Source organism: Epinephelus lanceolatus, chromosome 19, assembly GCF_041903045.1.
Source record: "Epinephelus lanceolatus isolate andai-2023 chromosome 19, ASM4190304v1, whole genome shotgun sequence".
Classification (NCBI taxonomy): domain Eukaryota; kingdom Metazoa; phylum Chordata; class Actinopteri; order Perciformes; family Serranidae; genus Epinephelus; species Epinephelus lanceolatus.
Window position 1 is genome coordinate 12,384,693 of NC_135752.1, and position 24,945 is coordinate 12,409,637.

General features: G+C 41.1%; 1 protein-coding gene across 1 annotated transcript in view; it reads left to right on the plus strand.

Moving 5' to 3' along the window:
- lamc3 (laminin, gamma 3) overlaps positions 1–24,190 on the plus strand; it is a 171,943-nt gene extending 147,753 nt beyond the window's left edge. Inside the window, exons 14-28 of the mRNA XM_033646979.2 lie at positions 14–259; positions 2,888–3,041; positions 3,137–3,279; positions 3,441–3,619; positions 7,411–7,591; positions 8,672–8,916; positions 12,051–12,127; positions 12,466–12,600; positions 15,823–16,042; positions 16,507–16,653; positions 18,904–19,006; positions 19,857–20,050; positions 21,968–22,108; positions 22,222–22,321; positions 22,838–24,190. Of these exons, the coding sequence (XP_033502870.2) occupies positions 14–259; positions 2,888–3,041; positions 3,137–3,279; positions 3,441–3,619; positions 7,411–7,591; positions 8,672–8,916; positions 12,051–12,127; positions 12,466–12,600; positions 15,823–16,042; positions 16,507–16,653; positions 18,904–19,006; positions 19,857–20,050; positions 21,968–22,108; positions 22,222–22,321; positions 22,838–23,100 (2,528 nt within the window). The 3' untranslated portion in view covers positions 23,101–24,190. The remainder of the gene's footprint in view (positions 1–13; positions 260–2,887; positions 3,042–3,136; positions 3,280–3,440; positions 3,620–7,410; positions 7,592–8,671; positions 8,917–12,050; positions 12,128–12,465; positions 12,601–15,822; positions 16,043–16,506; positions 16,654–18,903; positions 19,007–19,856; positions 20,051–21,967; positions 22,109–22,221; positions 22,322–22,837) is intronic.
- The last annotated feature ends 755 nt before the right edge of the window (positions 24,191–24,945 follow it).

Here is a 24,945-nt window from a genome sequence, read left to right on the forward strand (position 1 = left end):
TCCCCCGGTGTAGGGATGCGCTGTCAGATGTGTGAAGATGGTTACTATGGTGATCCCCTGGGACAATCTGGGGCAGCTCGACCGTGTGTGAGATGCGACTGCAATGGCAACGTGGACTTCAACGCGGTAGGAATATGTGACCACATCACCGGCCGATGTCTGAAATGCATGGGACACACAGAGGGCGACCACTGCCAACGCTGCCAGCGGGGTTTCTACGGCGATGCCCTGAACCAGACAGCTGGACCGAAGTGCAAATGTGAGTAACTGGGACGGGATTGTGAGGTAACATCCTGTCAGTTAATTCAGTATTTATTGACAGAGATGGACAGAAAGAGAGATATTCTTCTGTGAGGTAATGTTAAAGTCCCCATCCTGTCAAAACATTTGCTTACTTCACCTGAATGTTTGACCTTCACTATGCACTATCCACTTGAAGGCTGTTTTCACATTCTTATGCTGAGGGAGGAAAATTTCTCTGTGCTCACCTTATATCTGACTTTAAAGGAATACCTCGCCCGCAGAATGACCATTTGTATAACAATTATTAATGCATGTTACCTTGAATTCATGAAGAAAATTTTGTTTTTCTCACATGCCTCCACAGTGAACAAAGTGCCAACAAGGGCGAAAAGTCTTCAAAACAAACATCCGTTTATAAACACTCATACAAGTCGTGCCATATAATCCAAGTCTTATTTATCCAGTCGGATGCTCAGTTCTTCCCAAATACATGCATTTTTAAACACCTCTGCTCGCAAGAAGGTACAGCCGGAAAAATGAAGACTTAGATTACACGGCACGAGTTGTGTAAGTGTTTGTAAACTGATGTTTTGATATACTTTTACTAATGTTACTTCAGTTTATGAAGAATGTTCCCCTTTTTGGATTCTCCATTCACCGTGCAGGCATGCAAAGAAAATAAATAGCTGATATACAAATGGTCATTTTGCAGGTGAAGTATTTCTTTAAAGGGGAACTAGGCCCAACTCATGCAAGTTAGTCCTATGAACACAGAGTCCAAAATATTAGTAAACATGAACAACTGTATCCCAAATCCAAAAACAAGAGTGCAAAAACTTAAATTTGTGATGTCATATCTGGAGCTGCGCCATAGACAGTGAATGGTGAAGGATGTTCCAGATGACACTGGGAGCACACAGGGGAATGTTCTGAGTATATGGGTACATTTTCTGTTTCAGAGCTGAGAACACTAGATTAAATTTGGCTTTTTAAAAAAAAAACATTCTGTGAGCCCACAAAATCAGGCTCCCATTAATTGTCTATGGAGCAACTCCAGACATTAAACCTTATGACCTCACAAGTTGGAGACTTACTGCTCTGATTTCTGGCTTTGAGAGAGAGCAGCTCATGCTCAGAAATATTAATTCAACTTTCCTTGGCCATGGAAATAACATATTGTAATTCTTCATTTAGGTGGTGTTCCTCTTTAAAATGCGCACATGAAGCATTACATCATTTGTGACATTACAACTAGTTTGTAAACCAGTCACAGTCCAATGTGCAACTTACAAATGTGATGGAAACTTGAAGCCACCAATGCACTTACCCCCAGTATAAATAGTTTTTGCAGCATCACAGACTAATGTTTTACAATGAGGGATAAGGACTAGATGTAATGATAACTGAACTGTTGTGTAAAAAAATCACGATTGTTATTATTATATTGTTATTCAAAGCAGCTTTTTTTTAATCTTAAAACATGTTTGGAGGGGCTCTTTATAAATCCTTGAGTCCTCAACCATAGACTATAAAAAATATGATCGACATATCCTATTGATTTGTGGACTCCCAAGTTGACCCTTAAGTTCGGCATTTTGGCCGTCCCCATCTTGGATTTTTGGAAGCTAGGTGTGGATCTGACTCATAAATTGTGGTGATGCCTCTTAGGCAGCCTGTCACCCAAAGCAGCCACACCTTTCATTATGCGCATATTTAAGCCTTTATAACATTAACATAGATGAGTTATGTAAAGATTCAGCCCCTGTACAGTTGTTCGGAATGTTGAAATAACTATAGAGGCCAAAGCTGCGTTTTGTTCCAGGCTGTAAACATGTTTATTTCTACCATAATGGGGATCATGGGGATGCTAGATTGGAGTCTACTGGGATTGACTCTTTTTTTAAGTCAGCCTCAAGTGGCCATTAGAGGAACTGCAGTTTTTGGCAATTCTGCATTGGCTTCATTTTTCAACCTTGAAGGTTTCCGCTTGGTCCTCACTAAAGACATGCATGACATGCCATCAGTATACCTTTTAGGATTCAGATTGTTCTGTTCACCAGAGGAAAGGTTGAGTCAAATAATAGTCAGATAGACAAATCCCATTAAAGACTACATGGCCTTGGGTCAAGGAACACAGAAAATGGTGCATTCAAATAGACTCCACTAATCAATTCAGGAGTTCAGATTTGACAAGTGTCGCACTCTTAAGTCATGAAAGGCAAAAGCTGAAAATGGGGTGAACAAATGGCTGTGAGTCAGAAAGATATCGAAAGGAAAAAAAGAGAGAAGTCTTTGGGTTGGGAGAATTAAAAAAGGTCTAATTGAATGGAACACTGAAATAAAGCTACAAAGGCAGACAGAGAGCCAGAGAGTCAGAGCTGTGATGTGTTCATCTTCTGACTTTCTCATAGTACTTCAGTTCAACCAGTACACTGGGTTTAAATTTTGTACAGAACAATGTCAAGGAGAGATCCACAAGTCTCCCTGGTGCTGTCTGTCATTTTCTTCCATTTTGCCTTCAAGCGCTCTGGAATCAAATCGATAAAAGTCCTCCATGCTCAAGTGATACATCACCAACATTTGAGCAGGTAATGTAATATTGTTATTGTTTTAATAAGGAAATTCCTTTATTTGTTTCCTCTAGCGTGCAGCTGCAATCCTGCCGGAACCTCTGGGCATGTAAATGAGTGCCACCCTCAGACAGGAAATTGCCTGTGCCTCGGTCATGTGACCGGACGGGATTGTAGTTACTGTGAAGTTGGCTTCTTCAACCTCCAACCAGGTGTAGGATGTGAGAGGTATTGATATCACCTGTGAAATTCCAGGTGGATTTGCTGATGTTCCGAGTTCACGAACTGAATCTATTATTAAAACGTTTTCCTGTCTTCCTTAGGTGCAAGTGTAACCCCATTGGCTCATCGTCCATAGCGTGTCATCCAATCACAGGCCAGTGTGTGTGTCGTGCAGGAGTGGAGGGGAGACTGTGTGATTCTTGCCGTGTGGGCTTCTTTGGATTCTCGTCACGTGGTTGCAGAGGTGCAGGACTTTACTTCAGGCATCACAACTGCACTGTGTGCCATCCTCTAATCCTCTAATACAGATCACACATGAAGGCATTTCTGACTGTTCAAATGTTTACCTCTGCTCCCCCCATTTTGTTGCGTTTCCCTTCTTGCCATGCTCTGTCCCCTTCTCAGCCTGTAACTGTGACCCAATGGGCTCCACTTCCATGCAGTGTCACAGTAACGGTACCTGCCACTGTCGCCAGGGCTTCGTGGGTTATAAGTGTGACAAATGTGAGTTGAACTATTTCCACAACAGAGCCACGCACCAGTGTGAGGAGTGCCCAGTTTGTTATGGCCTTGTCAAGAAACAGGTGAGTTCATGGTTGTGATTGATTGTATATGTGTGTGTGTGTGTGTGTGTGCGTGTGCGTGTGCGTGTGCGAGAGAGGGGGAGAGAGAGAGAGAGAGAGCGAGAGAGCGAGAACTACTATTTGGAGGAATTTTCAAATTCTACGCATTAGTGGCTTTAAAACTGCAATTACCGATTTTTCGGGCACGGGCTACAGAAACAAGCTGTGAACACGCCACTGAAATATCAATAAACCATTTAAGTTGATAAACTTGTTACCAGACTATGGCCTATTAACACATCCAGCAGATACAGATAGTAGCAAGTTACTTACTTGCATGACTTCACTATTTACTCAACAGCAAGCATAATTTGTCACCTTAAACATTAGATTACATTTCATTCAAAGCCTCCACAACCACACATCGCATCTTGTGTATTTACTGGAATGTGTACAGTTTCAAAAGGAGACACTGTGTTTTAACAAGCCCACAGTTCAGAGGTTCAACTTAATGTTAGCTCCGGTCACTGCATGCAGTAGCACTCCAAAAGCCCCCAGTGTACAGCAAGGTTTTTAGGTTTTTTGATGAAAACAGCCACCTGATGCACCTAGAAAGTGTAGCTTGAGAGAACCAAAACAGAGAAGCTGTGAGCCAGAAAACATAAACAATAAGCTGAAAAACTCCATATAGCTGACAAGATCTGAGTTGGTGTTCATTTTCTGTAGGTTCATCACTACAAACAACTCCTTTCAATACAAGTAGGCATGTGATCCATTGTTTATACAAGTATGATCCCTTTTACACCTTGCTTAGCACTCTTTCCAGCGAAAACAGCTGATCAGTTGTAGCTGTCCCCTGCATAGACTTTTAAAATAATGGACGAAGCTACCACGACATTACCCATTGGTTTGTGAACTCCTGTTTTGAGGCCTTGAGTTCTACATTTCGGCTGTCCCCCCTTGGTGTTTTGGAGCCAGATGTCACCATATTTATTTATTTTTTTAAGATGGTTTTTAGGGCATTTTTGCCTTTAATTGATAGGATAGTGAAGTGTGAAAGGGGGGGGAGAGAGAGAGAGGGAGAGACATGCAGCAAAGGGCCACAGGCTGGAGTCGAACCCCGGCCGCTGCAGCAACAGCCCTGTACATGGGGCGACTGCTCTATCCAGATGTTACCATATTTAAACGAGAGGTTAGAGCTGTGAAGGAGCAAGGGATGGATCTGACTGAGAAGCTGATGACTCCATTGGCAGACAGCCTGTCACTCAAAGCAGCCTGCCTTTAGTTATGCATAACTTTAAGCCTTATTGAAATGTAAACGGGTGAGTTATATTAACTTTAACCCCCTGTACAGTTGTTGTGAACAGTGAAAATAGCTTTAGAGACCTAAACAGTTTTTTGTACCAGGCTGTAAAATGTTCATTTCAGCTGTAAATGTGGGCATTTTCACATGGGGGCCTGTAGGGATTGACCCGATTCTGGAGCCAGCCTTTAGTGGCTATTTGACAAACTGCAGTTTTTGGTACTACCTTGTTGGCTTCATTTTCCACTTGATTCTCCACTATTTGCGTTGCCATTGCTTCATTGCTTTGGTTGCAATATGAATTTGCAAAGTTTCGCATGTTTTGTCACACCAAACAGAAAGCAGACACTTGATCTCGTCTTGACTCCATCCACAAATGTCTTGAACATCCATAGGTTTTCTTGCTGCTTTCTTGCTAGTAGCTTAGCTAACTAGCTAGTGGCTGCTACGTCGCTGGTTTGGAACAGTTGCGTGTGGTTACATATTTCCGCCAGTGTTGTATGGGGACTCAAAGTGCATTTGCATCTCCACCTGTGTTCAGTGGGGTCACAACGTGCTCCTTACTACCTCTAAAAGTGGTTTTGCCGATCGCATCTCAGTCCGTCCTCAATGCATTTTGGGTGAATTTCACATGTCAACTTTCATGTGATCAAGCACTATCCGATTGCAGTCCGATCATCCATAAAGCATTTCAATGCAAGTTGTAAAGGGGGTAATTCATCAAAGCTACTTTAAGGTCTAAGTAGTGTTACAGGTGGTGCTAGCTAATTCTCTAACTACTACACTATTTCCGTGAATCTGAGATGGCAGAACCTGTGAATGTTTGGTATTTTTTCTTAATAAACGACTCAAACAATTAATCACTGAGCAAAATTGTCAGTTCATCTTGTTTTGATAAAGCACTCAAATAAAGCCTTTAATGCAAAGGCATAAGAAACTACAGATGTCAAATAATTGTAGAATAAAGTGCAGTAATTCTCTCTGAGATGTCATTAAGGGGGATTGCAACATTTGACAAAATACTACATTCAAGTCAAGTGTCAGTATCACTCTTGCGTGAGTAAATGTATCTATATGCCTGCTTTGAATCTTTATTTGCTTCATCTTTTTCCATTGTTCCTTTTCACATTTATTAATGTGTGTTTGCTGCAAATATCCATATAAAGGTTCTGCACATTGTCTTAGCTCTCGCTGTTGCGTTATGAGGTGCAATTTGTTCTTGAAATAGCACAGCCCCCTCCCTGCACACCCTGCCTTTGTAGACCCTCATGACAGCCATATGGCGCCTTTGTATTTGTAGATTGCAAGTAAACAGTAGATGTGCAGTGAAACAGAAAGAGACATTTGCCCTAATGATCTGCTGTGCAGCTTCTTTCTGTCCCTTTAGATTTGTGGCAACCCACGTCTGCATGCTAAGGTGCCGCGTCCCTGGATCTGCCTTCCAAAGCCAATCCAATACCACCGACAAGTCCTGTCTTTTCTCCATACATATTCTTGTTCCAGCCTAAAGTGGCTGTGTGTTCTCTCTGGGTCGGCTTGTACCTGTGTGAATGCGTGTCGTGATTTCCACAGTGTTAGCAATTCAGTGAACATCCCAAGTCTTGTCTGCTCTGAACACCTGCAATTACTCCTCAGTCTCCCCCAGCTCTCCTTTTCTGCCTCTCCTAGCCTCTATCTTTCTGCTCACATTTTGCTCCAGCTCACACACACACAGGACAGAGAGCGCAAAGAGACGAGGGTTGGAAAAGATAGAGATGTGTGATCGATGATCGAGAAAGATATTAAAAAGATGCTGGATAAAGGCAAAATAAAGAATGGGATGAAATACTGAGAAAGATATATGGTACTTGTTCAAAGGCAGAGAGGCACACTATTATAAAGCAAATGTTGTTCCTGGTGCTAAAATGATGGGACTTTAGATGTGTATTTATTAACACCTTGGTTTCTAATTTTTACCACGTAAATCACAGATACATCTTCCACCAAAGGGCACACCTCAAAACCGCATGTGCAACACGTGCAGCATGCTTCCTTGTTTGAAAAAGGTGTGATCGCAGAAAGATTGCAGGCTCTTTTTATATAGATCCGGACCATTTAACTTCCAGGGTCAACAAATTGGTGCCAATCACAGCACCTTTATTCCATTTCCAGACCTTGTTTTGCATTCTCTGAGAAGTCTAATCCAGTTATCTGCTAGAATGCTTCCTCTGGCCACATGCTACGCAGAGAATAGTGTGAGTGGATGTGGATATGAAAACCGTGTTTTATCCTTATCCTGTTGTTGGTATTCATTTATTCATTGCTTTTGTTGAAATACTACATTTTGATGTCACGGTGTACCAGGAATCAAAAGTCCTATCTCAATCCCTGTGTCTGAATAAATAAATGCAGGATGGATGGATATATATTTTGTTGTGATAGTTGTCGTCACAGCCCTGTGTTTTATTGGTCTCGCAAAAATCTGTATTCTCATTGACACTGTCAGTGATAAATCTGGGTGCTATTACAGGCAGAAAAGCTGAGGACTCGCCTGCAGGATTTGGAGAAGCTGCTGGCTCACTTTGATTGCCGAGGTAGATTTGGGAAGCAGCACCACCTGCTGAAGTATCACATGGCCAGGCTTTATGAGCATGAGCACCAGAGGGAGGATACTCTACCCAATGCTCTGGAGGATTTTCTGGCCTTCCAAGGTAACAGCAGCCAAGAAGCCAAGATAATTCCACTTGGCCTGTTACTCCTTTTAATGTCTCCTATGTGGTCACGCAAGAGACACTTGGCAGCCTTTGCTTTGTGAGAAGCTCGCTTATGCGCCATTGTAATGATTGTGTCACATTTTGGCTGCGAGATGATAACATGCCAGATCAGTACATACGAGACCAGCAGGCATGGCTAAGAAATTTGACTTGAAACCACCCACGGTGTTGTGCAAAGGGGCTGTTGCTCTGTCTGCGTCTCCTCAGTGTGACACTGTTACAGATACAACACAACAAAGCGATTAAATCGGGGAGCAGGCAACAATACAAACCTTTCCCAATTACTTTAACACAATGCTGATATATCCTCATTATCTTTGGAGGGGAAAGGGCTTACAGGCTCAGCTGCACAGGCCAAATGGAGACAAATCATAACAATATAGAACAAGGCGCCGTGTGACCAACTTAATCACTATTTATATGACAGGCGGTGCATCTCTAATCCCTGGTTTATTATGATTATAGTTGCAATCACGATAACGGTTGTCTAACAACCTCCCCATCCCAACACCCACATACTTACACACATACACACGTATAGTTACCAGCCATGCTCTTTACAACACTGGGTGGCCCAATAATGATTTAATGAGTATGTGGGAGCGACAGGCTTACTGAGCGGGCACACAGAGGCCAAACAGCTCACACTGGGGCACACACACACTTGTTATCTCTCATTTTATATGACACAAAGTCAAAGAGACAAGCAAAGTGTGTCACAAAATGAAGCAACAAACATCCAGGCATATTGTACTAATTAGTATCAGTCAGACTCCACTGAATACAAAGTGAGACTGTGACAAAAGTGTTAACATCTGGACAGAATCCCACAAGGTTTTGGTTTTTCCGACTATAAACTGTTAGACAGAAAGGATGAGAATTCACACAGTAAATTAGAGAGATGTGTTAAAATACAGTGTTCTAGCTGCAAAGCATCAAAAGAATGATATTCTTGGTGAAATAATCTGCCAAGGACTTAATGTGGTTTTATTTGTTTTGTGTCGTTTGCTCTTTCAGAAGCGCGGGAGGCCTTCATAAAACAGTTTTCCTTGCTAGAAGCTTCCACAGGCGCACTCTTAGCCCAGCTGCATGGCATTACATCTACTTTGAACTGCAGCATCAGCATGACAGAGGAAGAGGGGAAGGAGAGAAGGAAGGATGAAGGGAGCAGGGGCGTGTGTCAGACCTTCACAGAGACGACGCTCATGGTCAGAGCGTCACAGACACAGCTAAAGCAGGCAACACTGGACCTGGACAACATGGTAGGCAAATCAAACCTATCTCATCTTCAGCATTGTATTAATGGTCCACATAGTTAGGATATGTTCCAGGTATTCTATGCATTAAATGCTGAGGGTAGCTACAGTGTAAGTGTTCACCCAGGCCACAAGCTTATATTGTATGTAACAGGATTGATTTTTTTGTCCTTATTATGGGATGCTGCAGTTTGCTGCTCTTTGTGGAGCTCCTCTGTATAGATCCACAAAGATCCCCCAAAGCAAAACAATACTTCTCAAACCTCCACCACCCTCCTCCCTCCACCTGGCAAATTTCTGCCTCCAAAGGAAAATCCAAAGAATGTTTGATGGACGCTAAAATTAACAACTTTTTCACGTCCTCCCCACGATGCTTTGCAGGAATCTATTATGGATACTGCTGCCATGTTATTTAGGTTTCTGGGAGATGAGAGAGAGCTTGTTTTTCCAATATATAACTCTCTATTTCCGATTGTGTGCCTGTGTGCACAGACACACTGTACCTCCGTAGCCCTTATCACTCGGGTAAGCCTGAAGCGGCAGCAATTTAATTCCATATTAATAAGCAGAGCAGCCACCCAAAATGAAGAGAAAAAAAAATGCAAGAGTGTCAATTGTTGATTCAGTTTTCCCATTTTTATTTGCATTTTCTCAAATTAAATGTCACTCGGGGAAGCATTCTGCATTTGACTGTATACACATTACATTTATCAGGACAAAACTTGAGGGGATTTATTTTCCGCATGCCCCTGCTTTGAACCTTTTTGAATACTTAAGTGTAGAGGTTCATTAGATGAGTTTCATTATTTGCAGAATTAAAGCAATCCACAGGACACCATTCTGAGGTTTGCCCACGACTGCAGTCCGGAAAAGCAATCTACATCCAGCAAAGTGAACAACTACACTGAGATATATATTCAAAAACCCGTGCCCAGATTTTAAAGGGATAGTTTGTACTTTTCAAAGTGGGCTGTAAGAGATACTTATCCATAGTCACGGTATTAACTACACTAGATGGTAGTTGGCATGCTCCCACGGCTTTACTTTGCCATCAGACAGCCCTCTCCTTTGGTACTACATTTTCCCAACTGAGGACAGCACCTAGGCGCAACTGTTGCAACTGCGTGCACTGTATTACATCACAGGTCAGCTGTTAAGGTCAGACAATGCTGTTGCACAATCCGACCGAGACAAAACTTCACTTTTCTAAAGATTTCAAAGATAGTGCGTGCTTGGGTTTGTCCAGGCTGTTCAAACAAGAAAAAGAAAGCAGCTTCGGCTTGTTGCACTGACATAAAAACTCCACCTGCAAGACTGAGACAACTCGACATTTGCTGAGATGATGTAAAACCACTGCTAAATACGTGAGACAGACACTTTTTTTTAAAGAGCACTGCTGTATCCAGTCATCAGGTGAAAGTATAATAAATACCTACAAAAAAGTGTAACAACTTACCAAACAACCAGTAAAGTGTAAAGCACTAGCATCTTCTCATTCAGAAAGATCCTTAAGTTGTTTCTCACTTATAGCAGCAGTAGCTCGCTGGGTTGTGAGCATGCATGTACAGTTCACAGTTAGCTTCTGCTCTTTCTGGGCCTCCGGTTTCCACAGAAGCGCCTCCTCTCTCTCTTTTTTCAGCCCACTGGGTCTCCCTCTGCAAAAGGTCTTCTTCTGTATATTCTCATTCCCAAGGGTATCCTTTTGTCTCCACAGTGAACTGCATTTTGTCATTGCTGTCATAATCATTTTTATAATTTTCTTGTATTTGTTGTCTCTTCATCAATCGCTGAAAGTCAAAAAGCTGACCTGCAGTTACACGGCACAGTTGTACTTATGCAGAGGAATATGGAAGTTTTAAGGTTGAGAAAATGTAGTGCCAAAGGAAAGGGCTGTCTGACAGCAAGGTACAGCTGTGAAGATTTCTTTAATATAGCATCCACTTAGACTGATATTGATATTTTTTTTTTTAGGTAGGCCTTATTTTAAAGACACAGTGTGTAGGATTTAGAGGGATATACTGGCAGAAATGGAATATAATATATATTTTCTTCAATGTATAATCACCTGAAAATAAGAATTGTTGTGTTTTTGTTACCTTAGAATGAGCCCTTCATATTTATATAGGGAGCAAAGCCTTGTCTATGGAGATCGCCATGTTTTTTACAGTAACCCAGAGTGGACAAACCAAACAACGGCTCCAGACAGGGCCAGTCGCATTTTCATGTCAACCACTGTAGTTAGCAGCCTCTTCACAATGAGTAGTGTAGGGGAAAACACTTGTTCTTTAAAGTGAAACTGCTTTTTATCAGTTAAAATCACTGGGTCCATTTGTTTGGAGAGGAAAAGGCCTCTGTGGATAATTTAGCTCCTGGAAAAAATCGCCTGAACATCTGAATCTAAAGTTAGCAGTGAAAAAAGGTGAGCACACATTAACAGGTGCTGGGCTAGGGGCGTCTGCGATGAGCCAAAATTACATCAGATAAACACTTATTTGTGATGTTAAACTGCTTTATTCAGGGTTTTTTACCTGTTTAAATCCTCGGGTCCATTTGTTTTGGAGAAGTAGAGACCTCTGCAGATAGTTCCCATCCTGCTAAAAACCTCGTGAACAGTGAACACTAAAGGTATCATAATAAGGAGTTTACTCTTAGCCCATGGGAGAAGTTTCAGCTGGTTGAAATCTACAATCCAGACTGCTAGATGCCACTGAATAATACACACTGCTCCTTTAAGTGCCTAAAATACCTTTTGCTGCTGACCTCCATTCACACCAGTACATTGCTTACCTTCCCTGGTGGTACTCCTGTCTGCTTCTCCAAACACAGGTGCTGACCGACACCTTCTGTAGGTAATACACTGACTGTAGATAAGAACCTCATACAGGCCCACTTTAAATTAACTACCTTTAATATCAGCTTTCACACAGAGGCAAAATGCTATGAGCAAACATCACTGGGTTGAAAAACAAACTGTCCTGTCAACAAACTGTTATTTGTGAAAATTACCTTAAATATGAGATAGAGATTCACATAACTTAATTTAACATGTTGAAACAGTTTGAAGTCTCTTTAAAGCGAAAAAATAGAGTTTTTTCATCTCTGCTCAATATGCTGCTTTTCCTCTATACCATTTTTCATAGATCATTCCTTTTGAGGTGGTGTCAGGACCCAACAAATGGAACATTATGGTCAATGACTCACAGGCCCTAATGAGAAGGTAAGTCAAGTCAATTGACCAATTATAAGAGAAGGCCACTGTAGTTATCCTAGGAACTCCATGTTTCCTTGCTTCCTTCTTTAAGCTTGTCACTGACATTATGGTTAGGCCACTGTGAATCGATGCCCTTAGCCGCTCAGAGTATGCAGCGTTATTATGTGGTAGTTACAGAGATCTGAACTGGAGAGCCAGTGAGGGGAAGGTCGTCAATGCTGAAATCCATTTCATCTCTCCTCAGGCAGTTGTAATGGTCTGTTATTCTATGTTACTCACTTTCTCCTTTTTTCTCCTCCTCTCACTTTGTCTTCCTTTCTTTTTTTATTTTACATCCCTCGTAGTCACAGAGAAACGGCAGACCGCATTGAGGCCATAGCCAGCAGGGCAGTAAGAGCCTCAGAGCAGACCTTCGGTTTCCTGATGGATCTACTGCAAGACAACTCAACAGAGGAGTACATCAGGAACCTAACGGAGCAGTGAGCACAATAACTAATCCAAACACACGCCCACCCAGACAAGCACAAGCAGAAAGAATGTCTCCTGCTCACATAAAGCATCCCGTATTGCAAAATCCCAACAGGCTGCATGACTCCCTCGATTATTGTGCTTTAACAGTATATTTCTAACAAAGTGCACCTATCCCTGTATTACAGCTCAAGGTCCTCTTCTTCACAGCAGCCTTTTAAAGCACATTGGAGTTTAGGAGTAAGACATTTAGCCACAGGGGGACAGCTTCTCTCCACTGTAAGCCTATTGCTTTCTTGGATTTGCCGCACGCTCGCTGCATCTCCTAGCGTGTGATTGCTCTGAGGATTATCCTGAATGCCAGACAGAATGATGCAAAAAGCCCTCCGGTGGCCATGATGAGAGCAGGAAGCGAGGAACTCAAAATTGATTACCCCCCTTCTAACAGTATTCAGCTCAGTTCAGGAGAGTTCTGTTAATCTTTGGAGCACTGCTGTACGCTGTACGTATAGCATATATATGTGTGTGTGTGTGTGTGTGTGTGTGTGTGCGCACGTGCGCGCATGTGTCACTTTATAGGACGTGAATTGAGCAGTTTATGCACAGATGGGCTGCATAAAATTGCATTTCCCACCCATCTTTTTCCATGTGTTGTACTTAAGCAGATCAGATGCATTTTATAGACAGGACAGCTATCCAATCAGAAAAAAAAGGATTTCAACCAGCCACTGACAGCAGGCCTGTGTAACAAGGCCTCAGATAACAGTAACAGTAGTTTAAAAACATTTGTTCGAACACTTAAAATGACTTGTGTTTACTTTTGACATACAATTGTGCTCTATTTTTGTATTCAGTGGCAGCAAATGTAGAAGTAGTGTAACATTATTATACCACTATGAAAGTGTGTGGCTTTATCACAGGAGAACAAACTAAGTATATTTACTCAAGTACTGTATTATTTACTAGGTAGTTGCACTTTCTTTCTACTTAATACGCCACTACCTTTCAAAGGTAAATATTGTACTATTCACTCCACAACATTTATTTAAAGGAGCAGTGTACAAGATTTAGGGGGACTGCAGATTTCAACTAGCTGAAACTTGTCGTTAAAATTCCTTAAATGCAGGGCATCGGTAGCGTAGTGGATAGTGCCGGCGCCTGCAGCGGTCGCAGGTTCGATTCCGGCTTGCAACCCTTTGCTGCATGTCATCCCCCCACTCTCTCTCTCTTCCCATTTAACACTTGTGTCAATTAAAGGCAAAAAGCCCAAAAAATAATCTTAAAAAAATAAAAATAAAAAATTCCTTCAGAGTACCGTGAGTCAAATTATCCAGAGGTCTCTGTCCCTCCAAAACAAATTAACCCAGTGATTTAAACTGGAAAAAACACTTAATAAAGCTGTTTCATATTAAAAACTTGCTGTTTTATAAACACTCTCATTGTGGAGGGGCTGCAAACTATAGTGGCCGATGAGATAACGAGACAATGACAGTGTTTGATTTGTCCACTCTACGACTGTAGAAACATGGCAGTGCAACATGGTGATCCCCGTAGACGAAGATCCACCCCCTATGTAATCATAATCGGCTCATTTTAAGTTAACAACAACACAGATTCTTATTTACAGGAGATTAAACACGGGAAAAAAAAAACAGCAGTGTTTCACAGCCTGTTTGACCTCTCCTGGTTAGAATTCCTTTAGTGTTCATTGTTCAAGAGATTTTTGTCAAAAGTCAAATTATCCACAGAGATCCCTTTCTCTCCAAAACAAATGGACTCAGTGATTAAAAGCGTTAAAAAACACTTAATAAAGCAGTTTCACATTACAAATCATAGTTTCTCTGATGCTGTTTGGCAGGTCAGAGACAGGCTGCTAGCCTAGCACCTGCTAATCTGATTTCACCTTCTTCTCTGATAACTAAAGATCCAGATGTTCAGGAGGTTTTTACTGGGAGCCCAATTATCTGCGGATGTCTCCTCCTCTCCAAAACAAATAGAACCAGTGATTTAAACCAGTAAAAAAAACTGAATAAATCATCTAATAATTTTCACGTAAAAAAAAAAAAAATCTGTGTTTTTCCTACACTCTAGTCAGAAAGAGGCTGCTAACTACGGTGGCTGAAGTGAAAATGTGAATGCCCCTATCTGCAGCCAGTGTTTGGTTTGTCCCTTCTGGGCTACTGTAGAAACATGGCAGACTCTGTAGGCAAGAAACCACTCTCTGTGTAGATATGAACAGCTCATTCTAAGGTACCAAGACACAACAGGGTTTTTATGTTCAAGCAATTATACACTTTAGAAAACATACTTATGGGGCGTCGGTGGATTGGTGGATAGAGCAGGCGCCCCATGTACAAGGCTGTTGCCACAGCGGCCCGGGTTCGACTCCAGCCTGTGGCCCTTTGCTGCATGTCCCTCCCTCTCTCTCCCCCCCTTCACACTTAAGCTGTCCTATCAATTAAAGGCTAAAATGCCCAAAAATATCTTTAAAAAAAAAAAGAAGAAAACATACTTATTAAGTTAGATTGCATTTCTGCCAATATGTCCCCCTAAATCCTACACACTGGACCTTAAGGTACATTTTTATAACTTTATTTTACTTGTAATGGAGTACTGCATTGTTGTATTGATACACTTACAAACAACTGTCAGCATTCCAGCATCCTACCAAACATGTTAAATAAATTCTTGTGAAAACTAATTATTTTTATCTACCCATGAGAACGCCATGTGCTTGTTGCTTAATACAGGATCTGAAAAAAAAAACTGGAGTGACACACTGTGAATTTCTCTGTATCTGCTCTGTTGAGGCAAAGCAGATTGGCTATCATTACAGCTGCGGAGGTGATAGAAATAGCACTTTAACATCTACTGCACTGTGCTTGACACCTTTCATGAATCCATCATGCTTTCTTTGCACAATGTCACCTTATCTTTTAATCCCATTTGCTCACTTATAACAAGCAGCATTGTCTTGTTCATGGATTTATATTGATTTCAATATAGCAAAGCACAATGCTTTTTAAAAGTTCTCCAACTAAAGACTGAATGCACTGAATGATGCGAAAAATGTGAGGCTCTAATGAGTCAGCAGCATAGTATCTCTTTTCATCACCTTAACAATAATAAATCAGATGAACAGAAGACATCCTGATATCTAAAAGTGACTATTACAGTGCATTATAATTTACCTTTTCTCAGCTCTCTTTCTTTGCTTCTTTCTTTCATCTCAGAATAACACAAATGCAGCAGCAGAAGGAGAACCTGACAGCGCAGGTGAACGAGACAGTGGCCAAACAGCTGGCCCTGGAGGAGGAAGCTGCTGGTTTAAAGCTTGCCCTGGGTAACATCACATCATCTTTACATCAGCTGGCTGTGACAGATGCCAGCGCATCACCAGACCATGAACAGACACAGCGCAACCAAACACAACCAACCAACCATACAACAGAGGTGAGCGTGGACAGCAGGGTACAAATGGAGTTTGAAGCTTTATTCTAATTAGAGCCGGTTTTATTGCCGCACATATTATATTAAAAACCATTCCGGGACATTTAACTAGGCTCATATACAGATACAAGTACATAGTTTTGAAAAGTGGGCAGTTAACTCTACATCTTTTCTTTTTTCTTGATTTAACAATTGGCAAGCAGAAGGAGAAGCTGAGTAGGCACAGGAGAGAGAATTCTGGCAGGATTTGCTGCTCACGGGGGTACATGTTGTTCCAGAGGAGGGTGATTAACCACTGCAGCATCTCTGAGCAGACAAAACATTGTAAGATGACATAGAAATGGGCTAATGTGCCCTCTGTAAATAGCTGATTAAAGGCAGAATGTTTTTGCAAAACGGATAGAGAAAGCCAAATGGGACTGTTTTAATGAAAGCATTAAAGTTGTGTATTTCTGCTTTTTGTTTAGTGGGGCGAGGACCTGCTAAAGCAAACAGGAGAGCTGGACCAGCAAATTCAGACCAAAGATAATGTCATCAGTAAGATCACAGAGGAGGTGGAGCCTCTAAAACAGACTGCCAATAAGAAACTGGAGATGGTGGATGACATCAGTGAGGTGACTGCTTCAGCATCTTGCTTTATGTCTCGATATTTTGAATGTTTATTGAATTTTCATTTTTAATGCTTAATGTAAAGGTTGTTGCTATCCATGCTAGCAGCTCTATGGACGGTAGTGTTAGTCTGATGGTCAGTAGGTTTGGTCCAGACTAGAGCTACAATGATTGATAACTGATTAGTTGTCAGCTATAAAATTCATCACAAACTAATTCCATAATTAATCCGCTTAAGTGCTTTTTTTAAGAATAACCAAAGACCAAACAACGGATTAATTAATTGAGAAATAAAATAACTATTAGTTGCGGCCTTAGTCCAGACTAAAATATCTTAGCAACTATTATATTGATTGACATGACATTTTATACAGACATTCAGGGTCCCCAGCGGATGAATCCTGACTTTTCCTCTAGTGCCACCATGAAGCTAACATTTGTAATATTGAATTAAACATCTCGACAAATACTGGATGGAATTTCATGCTTGGTATAGACCAGGGGTGGCCGCAGTTGCTAATCATTCAACAGGCCAACTGCAGCTCTCTGCCCATTTGTAAATGGCTAACAGCTTTAAAAAAACAAAACAAAAAAAAAACATAATATGGTTTGACAATATTTCTAATAGTTTCCACTTTTTATACACAGTGACACTGTCATCTCAGACAACTTCTGCATCTTCACCTACAATGATTGATTATTTGTCGATAAAATATATTTACCTCGAACAACATGGCAGTGGACCTGAAAAGAAGGAAGATAGAGAAATACTTTTTATAATATGTCGGCACACCAATAATCTACTCTAAAGTCAAATGTTAAACTGTTTAGAATAGTAACTTTGTTGAAAATTAATTTTCTAAGGCAAATGGGCTTTTCTTGCTGTGTAACTGCAACTTGGCATTTACTATTGTTTGGCCTGTGACTCCCTATATTTTTTTCTGTATATGGCCCATAATCAAAAAAGTTTGGCCTTGCCCGTTAGAGGTGCTTGTGTCCCCCCTCGGATGAATTGTAATAACTGTGGCGGTGCCTTAAAGGTCAAGCGTGTAGGATTTAGTGACATCTACCGGCAAGGCTGCAGATTGCAACCACCTGAAACTTCTCCCATGTGCCAAGCCTGCAGGGAACTGTGGTGGGCAATGCAAAAACGCAATGAACCTATCTAGAGCCACTTTGATTTGTCCATTCTGGGCTACCATAGAAACTAAATGGCAGATTCCATGGAAGAGGACCTGCTTGGTAGGCTTATGTGATATAAATGGCTCCGTCTACGGTAACGAAAACCCAACTATTCTTAGGTGACTATACAGTAATGAAAACGGAAAATATGTTATTCCATTTCTGCCAGTATATCCCCCAGAATCTAACACACTGTACTGTACTTTGTGTTTTCTGCTAACTAGCAAATGTTAGCATCCTAATGCACGAAATTAAGACAGTGAACATTGTAAACATTATACCAAAGATGCTCTATAACAAAAAAAAAAAAACACATTACAAGCTGCATCAATAGTATAAAATGGTTTACATTTCCTGTCTCCTAATTGGGTATGGCTAGATCTTGTGAGAGTGTGTTGCTGAGACAATTACAATTTTCCAGCCACCACTATTTATGAACCAACTCCCAATATTCACATAATAATAGTGAATGGGAAAGAGCATATTTTGTTTTGCAAATGTTCCAAAATGTGGTTTATTTGGTTTGTAAGCGTGACTACAGACACAGGTTTCGAACAAATTCCTGATTTGTCAGTCTTAAAAATGCCATTTAGTGTTGAAATGTATGGGAGATATGTAGCTTGTGAAAAAAATGGTCCAGTATTTACTTCGGTGACTATGGGATGAAAGAATTGGTCATCATCTGTGTCACATTCACTTCTCTGATTGGAGTGAGTAGACTTACAAACTGCCGCTAGTCCGCTAGTCTCTTAAAGGGGCGAGGAAATGACGAAACCCACGTAATACAGATGCAGGGAATGACTCTGTGGTGTGCTCTTTCATTTCTGATCCATCTCTAATTATCCCTGCTAGCATGTGAGCATGAACATTGTGAGCATGTTAGCATGTCATTGTTAGCATTTAGCTCAAAGCACCACTATGCTCAAGTGCAGCCTCACAGAGCCGCTAGCATGGTTGTAGACTCTTTCAGTGCTGCCCTCCCACCAGTTTTCCTTTGATATCTGTTGTTGCAAGCACTGACTACAGTTGGCTCCACTGAGGTCATGTCCCATCCTACGTGTCTCTTTTTCAAGCTGCAAGCACATGCTCAAGGGGCAAAGGTCGTGGCTTTGTCGTCCGTGGTGACAGGGAAAGAGGTGGAATCAGACGCCATCGCCCTGCACAGAGAACTAGAGTGTGAGTCTCTTTCTCTCCATCTTTCTATCTTGTTTCTCTGTGTCACTCTCTTCACTGTCTGTCTTGCATTGTTGTTTCTGTTGAACATCCAGCTGAATTATTCGACTCAAATTGAACTGTCAGGCGCAGAGACTGAAAACAAACATAAGAGCGACAGACTGAAGTATTACTATAATAAATATGTCATCACTATTGTAATGCTCTGACCTAATTGTCATGTATTGAATGCAGCAGCAGCTTATGTGGAAATGTAATGGAGTGGAATGTTTCTATAATTTTACAGCGTCAAATTCATGAACGAAATGTTGCCTGTTAATTTTACGTGAAGAGACTGGAGTGATTTTGTCTCTCAGACTTTCACTGAAATAGTTAAGTAGCACAGAATAAGCAGAAGATGAATAATGAAAATAAAGTTCAGCCAGCAGACAATGATCTATTTGAGCCAAACTTTATATAATTCACTACAACCTTGAATCTGTCTTAAAGGCCCTGAAAACATTTTTTCTTAATGAGCTTTTTACGATGAATAATGGGGTCCTACGTGAACACAAATATCTTCCGCAAAGTTAGAACACTTGTTTACTGCACGACAGATTTCTGTATTGTTGTTGATGTTGTCTGAGCTCTTCTCACTGATTTAAAGGGGCAGGGCTCAGTAAGAAATATGTGATGTCCCATAAATCCATGCAACAGTCATGATTTGCCTCTGGATGTCTTTTTCCAACTTTAAATTTGAATGTCACTTATTTGGTAAAGATTATTTAATTTCATATAGAAACACTCGGTTTTTCAAACTAAGTTTTCAGGGCCTTTAATCCTACTACCTGCCTTTTTTCCAATCTTAATTCAGACATGGTGAGGGAGTGGCCCCGTCGGCAGGCCCAGACCAAAGCTGCGCTGAAGAAGGAAAGACCCTTGGAGGAAAAGGTTCTCGCTGATGTCAGAAAAAAGGTCTCACATATTGAGAAGATGCTAAAACCAGCTCTGGAAAACTCCAGCAACACCACAAAGGAGGCAGAACAGACAGCACATGCTGTGGCGAAGGTTTGTGTGCAGATTGGCGTATCTTATTTTTTTGTGAAATGTCTCAAGAACTATAGGATGTATTGTCATGAAATTTGTTAACGACACCCATGTTTCACCTCAGGATAAATTATAATGACTTTGGAGATCATTGGTAATGTATCCAGTACTTTGCTTATAACCAAATACCAGCTAAACTAATGAAAATCCCATCAACCTCAGCTGTACTTTGTGTTTATTGCTAATTAACAAATGTTAGCTTGCAGGGTTGATGGTTCGTTACCCAGCTCCTCCTGTCCACATGCCAAAGTCTCCTTGAGCACATGGGAATGGGATAAAAGCACCATATAAACACAGTTCATTTTCCATATACACCTGCTAAACATTATTCTGTAGTTCCACCAGTTATGCCTAGGTTGAAACCTAGCCTCGCTTCACCGTAATTACTAACTAAGATTAGAGTTCACGCGCTACAAACATTTTAAGGGTTGCATTACCTGAAATAGTTCCAATGTAGGCTCTCTGTGTCTCTTTCTGTCTCATTGTGTCATACGGATTACTGTTAATTTATCACGTTGATCTGTTCTGTACGACATCTATTGCACGTCTATCCGTCCTGGAAGAGGGATCCCTCCTCAGTTGCTCTTCCTGAGGTTTCTACTGTTGTTTTCCCCGTTAAAGGGTTTCTTTGGGGAGTTTTTCCTTATCCGCTGTGAGGGTCCAAAGGACAGAGGGATGTCGTATGCTGTAAAGCCCTCTGACGCAAATTGTATAAATAAAATTGTTTGACTGATTGATTGAAGTAACAACTTAAATCTTAGACCCTGAGGTGATAAGTCATCCATAAAGCAGTGGTTGTCATGGCACCTCGTTTTTGAAGGTGGGATTATTACTACGATGAGGACGAACTAATTACACCGGCTGTTTTGTGTCTGCGTCAAGGTGATCTTGTGCCTTTTATATTCAAAATAGAAATGCTTCAAAGTGATAGGGTGTCACTAAACATGCAAAACACATACATGAACGCAAATGATGATCACAAAATCTTTCAGCCTTTCTTCTCCTGCTCGACAAATTTCAACCAGATGAAACATTAATTGCTAACATTTTAAAACAGTTGTCACTCTCCAAAATTCTTGCTATATCTGCTTGTTTGAGCACTTGGCATTTTTATTTATTTATTTATTGTATTAAAAATGAACATGCTTTCTCAGCACATTTCTCGGCCTTTATCTATGAATTTCCGTGGCTCGTATTGACCGGATGCAATGCATTGACCAGCTGATCTACGGAGTTAATGATAGCTGCCACATTTTGCGAATATTTACAACTTGTCAAGCATCTCCCCACAAATCTAATTCTAAAATCTTCTACAGTGAAGACAACAATAATAATTTATAAACACCAAATGAAACTTAGGCCTTTTGACCATATAGCTTACACCACAACAAATGAAATGTCAATGCTTAATGATAAAATGTGCTGCCGTTAGCTAGCTAACATGCTAATGTTAGCATTTGCATTAGCATTGGCATTATCATTTGCAGTACCAAAGTATTACAGCATTGACCCAATAAACAAAGTGTGGGCTTCTATCTGACACAGTGGTAGTGATGCTTAGATGTTCAACACCATAGTCCTCCGCTACCTAGGTGACATGGCAGTCATTGAGGGTAAAAAGTGTTCAATGTTTCACACTCAGTTTTTCGAGTGTTATGAATTCAGCATCCTGGTACTCATAGTACATTGCATTTCACCATACAGTAGCTGTGTGAACCCACTCATGCCTCAAAGTAGCCAGTATAAGTAGGTGCGTACAGAAGTATCCAATTAGAGACGCAGCATTAGTCTTGTTCTGTGAGTAATCAAAATATTATCAAAAGCTGGTTGCCCTTTATCTTTGTTCAGTTCTATAATTCCTCTTTTATTTGTGTGCAGGAATCCAAAGCCATTCTGACCCAGGCCAAGCACACGAGGACTGCATCTGCTCACCTGACCTCCCATATAGACTCTGCTTTACAACAGCTGGCTGAGCAGGAGATACTAACTGACACAGCCAACTCCCAGCTCACCTCAGAGGTACCTAACACAGACATATACACATTTGAACAGCAGAATCTATGCATATCGACCCGTGCTTCCTGTGCGGAGCTTTAAAGACTGTTTCTATAGTGTGTCTTCTCCATTTGCAGCCTGAGGTGTCTCTGACCCACGTAAAGGAAGATATGGAAGCAGCCAAGCTCCAGTTAAAGGCCTATTCTGATACACTAACTGAGCTAATCAGCAAAATTGGTAAGTCACTCTCTTATAGATTATTTTTTACCGTGGCTCCTTTTTAGTCTTCCATATCTATAAAACTCATAAATCTTCATTATACCTTAAATGTCAGATCACTAAAGAGCTCTGTGCTTTTTCATGCCTCATTTAACATGGAAATATTTCCAGATTTTTGTCCCTGTGGTAAAGCAAGAATAAATGCTGTTCGCCGAGCCCTTTGTGGGTAAATTTCAGTGTGTTAAAATAATTCAGCGGTTTATTTCTGACCTGCTGTTATATGACCTATTCATTCAAACCCATTTCCTGTGTAATATGTTGAACAATTTGTAGACTTAACTAGAAAGACTTTTGTGGTGGGTATGTTGAGGATAATGACCAAATCACTGTAATTAGGGTCCACATGGCTGATCCATCATTTGAATTACTGGTGTGGGCCTGCCATTTACAAACCACAATCTGCAAAACTTCTGACGGCTCTGTCTGTGGCTTCCCCTTCTCCCATCTGTCCTCCCTCGTGTGTGTCCGGACCAGATGGGAACGTGCCGCTGGAGCGCTTTGACCGGATCTTGAACGAGACAGCGCGCCGCTTGAGCATGCTTCGCGGGAGCGTCGAGAGCCCGACGCTGAGCTCGAAGATCCAGAAGCTGCATTCGGCCGCTAAGGAACAGCACAGCCGGATGTCCCTCATTGAACAGGACTTACAGGAGATCAGGGAGGAGAGAGACAGTCTCAGGGACATTGCTTTAAACCTGCCTCAGTTCTGCCCCCAGGCCACAGGAGCAGGTAAAGGCTAGATATTGGAGATGACAGGGTTTGGGTCATTGATAACACAGCTGAACATCAGAGAAGTCTGGGAGGATTTTGTTAATAAAAGGGGCTGTGGTCATTTTTTATTCTGCCTCAAAAAAAGTCTGTTATAGCTTTTTACATTCTGCCCTCTTTCCACCCTGTGCCCGAAGGTACAACTCAATACACTGACACACACACATTCCCACTAAAAGCCACAGACTGCTCCACTATCTCCCATGATTTATACCTAATCTTCCTTTTTTCCCCTCCCACTCTGTCTTTTTTTTTTTTTTTTTACCAACAACATCAGAACTTTAATTTCACCATGAATAATAATAACCAGCCGTTCTGAATTGCTGGAGTGCCCTGTCAAGTTTAAAATAATGCTGATTTTCCTTTGTAGGGGTAAAAGGTGTGTCTGAGTGCTCCTCCAGACTGACACATTCATTTACACTTGAGCTCTTTTTCATCAGCCTGGCTTAATTAACAATTAGTCCCCTCGGCCTCAGTTGGGTTCAGGTCAGGCTTCAGCAGCACACAACCTGTGTTTGGGATTCTTACAGTGTCTACCTCTCTTGTTTTTGTGGTTCCCTCTTTCTCTCCATGTCACTATCAAATGATCAAATATCCCTTGTCTTGGGGTCATGGCGTTGGTCACACTGTCTGGCTCCTGGTGATCAAAATGTAAAAGCTAATGATCTTTGTATTGTGAATGTGACTCTAGAAGTGACGGTATACCAAAATTATGTACGAGGCACATTGGTTCTGTTTTTATAAATGCTGAATAACTGATCAGGCATCAGATTTAGACACATAGGCTCATCAGTGTGTCCCAGTTAGACATCTACTCGTTATAACTATGCTCTGAGTGTGTAAGGCCTTCACATAGAAACCATTACACTATAAAGTATACTTGAAAGGGCCATTATCCATACTTACATATCTCTGCTTCTGAGTGGACACTATTGTACAACAGTTAAATGCACAATGGAAATGAAGGAGCTGCTCACAGCTGATAAAGAGTTTAGGTGATGGTTCAAGGAATGCTAAGAAAACAAAAACAATAAATTGAATGTATTTAATCCTTGGAAAACATTTATGGTGTTTGTGGATTTTTCAAAATTGAATTTGGCATCAGAGTGTGATTAACATCTATTAGCATACATGTTGAATAATTTCCTTTTGGTACAAAATGGTTGAGTACATTCATCTTTTGTGTGCTAAAATACTGCACTGTTAACCTTTGTACATGAGTGAGCATGATGCTGTGAGTTAAGTAACAAAATCAATACCACTCCCTTGTCTGTAGGTGAAACTACACCCCAAAGACTGTTTGCCAGAACTTCTACGGCTCACTAATCAACACCTTATGTATTATTTGTATAATCTGTGCAAAAACAGAAAGTGTTAAAACCACACACTGTGATTTTTACGAGGGGGGGACTGTGTGATGAAGTGTTCTCCAGTGGTTGTTGGGCTCATGGTGATAATAACACTTTCTTTTTTGTTCAGTGTTATATCTCGTTAAACAGAAAATATATAACATGTTAATTAGTTCACTTTAAAGGTCCTGGTAGGCAGCATTTGGACAGATTCAGGCCTGCTGTTTCCCCCCTGTTTTAAGTCTTTATGCTACGCTAAGCCAATCACCTGCTGATTAGCTTCATAGCTAACGACAGATATGACATTCTTATCGATCTTCCCATGTCATGTCTCATTTCCACTGCATGGTTTGGGTTGACTCAACTCTCTTTTGTTACCAGTGTTTTTTTTATTTCCTTTCCACTGTGGATAGTGCCCCATCATGCTGGGTGTCATTCTCATAGCACCACCAGCTTAAACTGCCATGA